This window comes from Sinocyclocheilus rhinocerous, unplaced genomic scaffold (assembly GCF_001515625.1).
Source record: "Sinocyclocheilus rhinocerous isolate Xijiao unplaced genomic scaffold, SAMN03320098_v1.1 scaffold1172, whole genome shotgun sequence".
NCBI classification, from domain to species: Eukaryota; Metazoa; Chordata; class Actinopteri; order Cypriniformes; family Cyprinidae; genus Sinocyclocheilus; species Sinocyclocheilus rhinocerous.
The window spans coordinates 203,204-211,007 of NW_015656006.1; the positions used below are offsets into that span (position 1 = coordinate 203,204).

Sequence of the window (7,804 nt, forward strand, 5' to 3'; positions counted from 1 at the left end):
ACAATCTGTGCGACTATATTGGATCTGACAGTAATGTCACACCACACAAGTGTGAGTAACTGTTTTTATAATGTGGTCACTATTGCTTTGTCTGTTATTACAGATCGTTTGATATGTAAGGAGTATTTCTGCGTTTTGAACCTAAATCACAGCAACGTCCATCTATGAAGGATGTAGGCTGTCAAACATACACAACTGTTAGCCAATTATAGCAGTGGGCGTTTACTTCTGAGTCTACAATCTGCCAAGCCTAATCAAACAGAGCATTCCATTGAGGGGGTCAAAACAGGACAGAAAATAGCATATTACTTCTAAATTATGATGTTTTTTTGATGTAAAAATCTTGATAACATTATAAGTGGACCTTAGAGAGCAGTACAAAATAATAAAAAAGGCAGTTCATGACCCCTTTAAAGTCATTGCAGTCTGACTTTAACAGTTTCACTAAAAATCGTTTTGTGAAGCTGTCACAAGCTAATGCAGGCTGAAGGATGGGGCAGTTAAAAACTACCTGGCAGGAAACCCATATGTAAGTGGTGTTAATCAACATACAAAAAGAGAGGGTAAAAAGGTAATGAATAATTAAATGATGTCTGGTTTTGGCACAAACAACCCTAAAGAGATAGCATGTTTGAAAAACAAAATCAGCTTTAGGCAAGTGAATCACAGTGCTACATCCAGACTCATGTGCATCAAATATCTCTAAAATCCATACAAAGCCTACCTCTGTCTCATATGTCAAACAATTCAGCTGAGAGCTCTGTCAGTCAACGCTGGCATACAGGGCAGAAAGGCCAGTGTGAGTTACTATGACTTACTTTCTGCTATTTGTGCCAACAGCAAACAATCAGATTAATCTCTATCATCTCTATATAATATCTAGCTCATTTTACCCTGTTTGGGCACGAGATAACAATTATGGTCCATAAAACCCTCCCACTGAAATTTATTCCAGCATTTAGAGGGATCTGTCACAAATGAGGTATGAATGTTTAATGTTAGTAATAAGATGTAAGTGCTGTGCCTAAAATCCCAGACTGTAATCCAGAAACAATTAACGATTCTGGATTATGGCAGTTCTGATACTTTCACGTGCATATAAAAAGAAATAAATGAATAAATAAAATGATGTATCATAAAACCCCAGATGTTCCTGTGTATGTACATAAATTTACAATAATGTTACAGTTTTTTTTAACTGAACTTATCTTTACAGATCGTAGAGTTTACAAAACTACAGTTGTTAAATTGCCAGATGTGCCCAATCGTGTCTGACAACATCAGCAAGTACATTCATGCTAGCAGCAAATGTCGGTTCAAAATAAACGTGAGTAAAATCCATTTTATACTCACATGTATAATGTTAACAATGTCATAAGTAAATAACCGTCTGTAATTTGAGACATAATGAGCCTGCTATCATACCATTCCTCTCTATTAAGTCCCTTAAAGAGAAGCTCCTTCCATACTGCATTCAGACACTTTCTCTAAATCTTCCATCACTAAGTCTTGCTCGTTGACGTGGTTCATCCTCCTCGAGCTGTTGTTCTCCAGGCTGTTAAGAGAGATGGGCTCTGTGGAGGGTTGCAGGTTCACCGGTTGCACAGAATTTCCCTGCACCCTATGAGAATAGGTCCGACGCTGACCGCCAACAGGACACATGCCGAACTTAAACACGGCCTGAAATCCACGCCGAAAGTTCTCATTAAAGAATCCGTAGATTATCGGGTTGACGCTGCTGTTGAAAAAGGCTAGCCAGTGGGCAAAAGGGTAGATGTAGATGTTAATAAGCCTGTACTGATGTTCAGTAAGTTTAACATAGTCTGTTAGCATCATCAGTGTCCACAGAGGCAACCAGGACAAGATGAATAGCAAGGCCACGATGAGGAGCATTTTGATCACTCTTTGTTTTTTCTTCGACACAGAGTGACGGTTATCATGGCCAGGTTTGGCCCCAGCCGGCATGGCCGTTTTAAACAGAGTGATCCCAATCCTTGCATACATGATCACTATGAGGGACAGAGGAGCCAGGTAAATGTTGGCAAACAGGACGGTGGTGTAGATCTTCCTCATCTCCTGGTTAGGCCAGTTTTCCCTGCACCAGTAGAAAGGGCTCGTTAGGTTGCCATCTCCCAGGAACACGCGAATGGTTTGTTCTTTAGTCACCTGAAGCATGACGCCAGAGGGGCACATTATGGACACTGCCAGGACCCAGATTATCACAATAATGAGGGTGGCTGTTGATATTGTCAGTTTTTGTTTGAAGGGATACACGATACATCTGAATCTGCAAAAGACAACCGACAACAAGTTTAAACATTTAACAGCTCTTTGGAGAAACAGCTGTGTCAGATATGAAACAAACATGAGGTGCCTTTGTAGTGATTTTGAAGTTTTGTATAAAAGAAGAGTATTAACTTGAAGTGTTTTCATTAGTTCCTCACAATGTTTCATCTTATCATGCAAACACTAATGATTTTTTCATTGTTTCTTCTTTTCAGTAAATTTGGGGATGAACAGAGTGACAGCATTTCAAAAGATGCTCTCATTCCCTGTTCTCTCAACTCAATATGTCTCGTTTAATAGTAATTTTGATCTGAAAAGGTTTCTAGAGCCCAGAATGTTTGTTTTACTCTACATTGTTAGTATGATTGGCTACAATAACCCATTTATAATTGTCTCAGCCCCACTATTAAGTGAAATTATGGAAGCCAGTTTCTGAAATCTGAGTTTTCATACCTGCAGTTCAGACTTTTTCCTCAGAATTCTTAGTTTACATCTCGCAGTTTTGACCTTATTTGTAATACAGACAGATCCTTTAATCATAAGTGGCTGTTAAAAGAATTTGAAATAAACTCAGAATTAAGAGAAAAACGACAGAATTGTGAGAAATAGTTACATGAAATAAAGAGATCATTGTGAGATTAATAGTTGAAATTACCTTTTAAAAAAATTATTTGGTGGAAACAGGCTTAAGCACAAATGAAAAGTACACTCGCTTAATCTGTACTCTTAATAGTCCTCAAGTACAACTGATTTGTAACCAAAAAACCCAACCCCTCTTAAATAACTGTTTAAAACAAAGGATAAATACTAATGTGATGCTTTGGAGACCCTCTTCATTAAAAACTACACTATAAAAAGGTACTTCCATGAAATAAACACAGATCTATTGTTGCAAAACCAAATAAGAAGCTATATGAGAAGAAATAATAAGATATATTAACAATATATATAATGTAGTAGAGTATTTAATGTCGAAGCTTTTAAAAGCTTAAACCACACTTGAAAGTGACAGCATTTAAAAAAACTGATAATTTACAGCAATCTTTTTGGTGCACACAGGCTTTAAGTAACTTGTGACTGTCGTAGTAACGGTTATTATCTGCAAAATAGACAACAAATTTAAAAAAAGCTATTTGAAATGAAAAGTCTAATCTAAATAAATGCTAGATAGGATGCAAATCAAACGACACTGCAAAAAGTAGTATTAAACACTTAAATGCCTGCCTTGCAGGCTTTCAACTCCTCTAGCGATATGTGGGAATACTTTCAATGAATACCTTGCGCAGCATATAATACATCGCCCTTCACAAACCTGTTACATTCACATTAATTGTATATGCCATTCAGAATGTATTTCTGCAAGCTGTTTCTGAAAGCACTCCCTATTGTTAGCATTGTTAGTGGACAATTTCATTCCCTTTATACTGAACTGTACTTGTAGGGTTGAAAATTATCAAAGACTTCTGCTTTGCTGTCCCAAAACTATATTCAGTAACAAAAGGGTCATTTGGAATTCCTGAAGGCACAGAAGTGCTGATTGTGATCAAGGCCTGTAGACCAACATGCGTATACATCGGGGATCTGCTAATTGTCACACCTTTTACATGGTGGGAAAAGCTGTAATTTGCTGATTGGTCAGTTTGAATGTCTCACATTTGGTTTTTAGTCACATGGTCAAGAAAGGGATAAAAGAAGATTGTAACTGTTGCTCTGGCTCTTCTTTTCTTTGCTATCTCTTTTCTTGGCTTGCGATCTCTCTTTCTTTGATGGGGCTCTGCTCTCTCTCGCTCTCTCTCTCTCTCTCTCTCTCTCTCTCTCTCTCAGGTAACATTTTACATATATGTTGGGTACATTTAACTATGTTTTATCATCCTTCATCTATTGTATAACCAATTCAAATGTAACCATAATGAAATACTGTTATTAAACCATATCAGTTATAAATTATGTGCTAACTAGTCTTGATTCATCATTAACATTGAAGTGATACCTATTGGAATACAATATAGTCACACAATAGCAACACTCTTCCACATATTTTATTATTCTAACTGTGCTTATTTCCGTCGTTGGTATAAGTTGCAGTGGGTGGTAATAGACAAGAAGTGTACAGTTTTGTATCATCCTGCTGTTAACATTTCTTTAGTCCTTCGGCGATCCTACAGCCTGAACCACTGTAGGGAAACCCCCCTTACATACTCATACCCATAATGCACTCTGATTTATAGTGCACATGTACACTCCAAGAGGACTGCAATCATTTTGTGCAGTTTGATTTAAAAAAGAAAAAGAAAGAAATATTACAAAACAAAATTATATAGGATTTGTTATGAATAATCAAATTTTTAACAATTAAATAAATCAATGCATGATTTGGACAGTTTCATATTTACATGTGAGGCAAATTGGCCTTGAAATCTTCATGTAAAACAATTTTATGAGGGTTCCTGAGGACTTACAGTTATTTTTACATTTCAATGGAATGGTCAGAATAAGAACAAAGTTGAAAATGAGACCAGACTAGAATGGTTGCCTTATGACTGATTATTATGCACCAGTTAGTAATAAATATATCTGAAATAGAAAGGTGGACCAGTAGTGCACAACACAACGAAATCTCCACAACGTAACAGAAACAAGCCGCAACACAATTAAACACGTAAAGCTAATAAGGACTTTATACCAGAGGTAATGGTCTTACGAAATCCACATTTTGGACATTTTACTGTAGTACCAATTTTTTAAAAACTTTAGCCAAGTCATTTATATGGCTATGCGAATTTAAAACGTAATTTGCAGTAAAAGCTCTTTAAAATGAGTAATATTTTTAGACCATTAACTCTATTACGAAACCCAAATTTTAGCTTTAAAGCATCGTTTACGTGGCCATGAGAAACAGCATTCTTAAATGAATTCAGCAGTAATAATATGTGCAAAGTTCAAGAGTCCATTAAAAGCATTGGTATGGTATTGGTATAGTAAATTGTTAAAAATTAGGCTTTCGTTAGTCCATTACTAGTATAAAGCTTGCATGTTAGTTTTACGCCTTATAGAAGGCAGCAGGTATTTGGACTAAGTGTAAGTAGCATATTTTAGATGATGTTTACACCATTTACACTAATTGACGACAGAAGTATTTTCTTATTGATACACAGTTTACACTAAGTGAAAATAGCAATAGATTCTACTTATACTAAGTATTTTCTTTGTAATAAGTGTAAATAGTGTAAATATAAATTATTCTATTTATTAAAATTAATAAATGGATGCCACCTTATTGGGACAAAAAGCCCTCCATACACCTACCCCTAACCCCCGATATACTTCATTATTAAACACTCATTATGAACATTATTTCCACTTTTAGAATATTTTCTTCATTGAAAATAAATGCCTTTCTGATCTGATATGTGATGGTAAAAGGGAGAAAAGTGAGTCCGACAAACAGCGGATTCGAACACGGGTCGATCACATCAAAAAGCTGCTCCTATGCGCCTTACTACATCACTACAACTGTTATACAATGTGCGTCATTTTCAATTTTGTGTGGCCAACCAGACATTAGTGGGCGTAATTAGTGTAAATAGCCTATACGTCAGCAAGGCTGGCTATCTGCACTTACTGTAAATAACACTTGAAACGGCGCCGTGGTATGGGCTGATATATAATATATTGCCCAATAGAAACTTCAAGGGTTCATAAAAATATATTGGATATCAAAATTTGGATTTCTTTAGATCATTAGACCCTAAATTCCTCAGCTCATTCAACATTAACAGCGCTTAAAAAGATTAAGCATCGTGTTTATTAAAGAGGAGCTCATTAGTCAAAAGTAGCAAATATAGACCCGTTTGTTTGCAAGCATAGGACCATTTCCGTTGTGTTGTGCCAATTTCGTTGTGTTGCGGCGATTTCGTTGTGTTGTGGAGATTTCGCTGTGTTGTGCACTACTGGTCCACCGTAAAGATGGGTCCACATACAGACAATTTATAGCCAATACATCCCTGTAGTGAACTATGATGAAGTATTTGTTATAATGCCTTAATGTCTATAAATAGATATCCACACTATATTGATAGCCATAACAATTAATTACAAGTTACAGATACTTCCTGTGCTGCAGTGATGGAATCGTGCAGACAGGAAACCTACAGAGAGCTTAGAGGGAAAGTGAGAGTGAAAAACTTGACCTCAGCTGACTTAAGTCATTCAGTGTGATTCCATGTGGAAAAATGTAAGTGGAGATCAGGGTTAATATAACACTCTGATTCACCGTCTGGTAGTTTTGCTAAACTATTCCTTTAATATATCCAAAAAAATCTAACACTAAATTAAAATGCAATTAAAACATATCAAATAAAGATGTAAACAGAAATACCACAAATAGCCTTTATATGGGGGCTTGGAACATTGCGTTAGATAATGAGAGGCCTTCGAGTCACAAAGGCTGAGAACCATTTCTTAAAATATTCAAGCCTAAATGGTACTTAACTATTTTTGAAATAGCTATTGCCAGTCATATGATCTTTTGACAATGCATCATTAATGCCTGAGCTGAGGGATAAGATGATATTACCATGACATTACCTGTCAACAGCTATGGCAACCAAGGTGAAAACGGAGGCTGAGACTGATATGCCCTGGACCATACCGCTCATTTTGCAGACCATGCTTCCAAACGGCCAACCTGGGGAGAAGACAGTTGATTCTTGCTAAATTATACAGGCAGATGCACATTAATTAGATTACATTAATGTCTGTTAAAAATGACTGTAAAATGTATTTGTCCCATGAAATATGTACTTTCTTAGCATTTACAATGATGTAGTTCATCATGTTGAATGTCATTTGACATGCATTTTACACTGAGTCACCTAAGCAGCTGGTGTAATAGAATTCATGTCCAGTGGATGGTATTTTGCATGTTGACAAAATGACAACTTATAAAGGACCACCTTTGAAAAATGCAGATATTATAAATCCATTTTGGAGGATTATAATTAACATTTGCCTGGGAACTCTGGTTAATGATACTGAATGTCAGTTCAGTTTATTTGGCCAGTTTTGCCTTTAAGACCCAATCAAAAATTAGCTGAAGTGTAAGCAACGCACTGCTTTGGGCCAAACAGCAAGATGCCTTCAAATTTGCCTTGGTATACAGTATGTGGGTCAGTTGCTATCTCACTTACCATCTGGTGGGATTTAATGTATTTTGTGTATGATTGGAGAGGTAACGTCTCGGTTACGTATGTAACCCTCGTTCCCTGAAGGAGGGAACGGAGACGTCACATCGGTGACCGACGAATTGGGATCTTGCTTAGAGAGACCAATCCACTTAGAGTGTAAACTAAACAAGCCAATGCACATTGGCATGCGATGATTGCATCCAGCTGCCGCTGATCACAGCGTGAGCATAAAAAGGCAGCCGGTGCAACGCATACCAGGTTTTCGTTGAGGAGCTGAGCCGGTGACCCGGCCACTCAGCGGTGGTACAGCAGCCGTGGCGACGGGACGTGAC

The 7,804-nt window shown here is 37.0% G+C and overlaps 1 protein-coding gene across 1 annotated transcript in view; it reads right to left on the reverse strand.

The window, feature by feature from the left end:
* Positions 1-381: 381 nt before the first annotated feature.
* The window catches only part of LOC107719191 (neuropeptide FF receptor 2-like), a 19,242-nt gene continuing 11,819 nt past the window's right edge, over positions 382-7,804 (reverse strand). Inside the window, exons 3-4 of the mRNA XM_016526566.1 lie at positions 6,874-6,973; positions 382-2,287 (exon numbers count right to left, since the gene is read on the reverse strand). Of these exons, the coding sequence (XP_016382052.1) occupies positions 1,447-2,287; positions 6,874-6,973 (941 nt within the window). The 3' untranslated portion in view covers positions 382-1,446. The remainder of the gene's footprint in view (positions 2,288-6,873; positions 6,974-7,804) is intronic.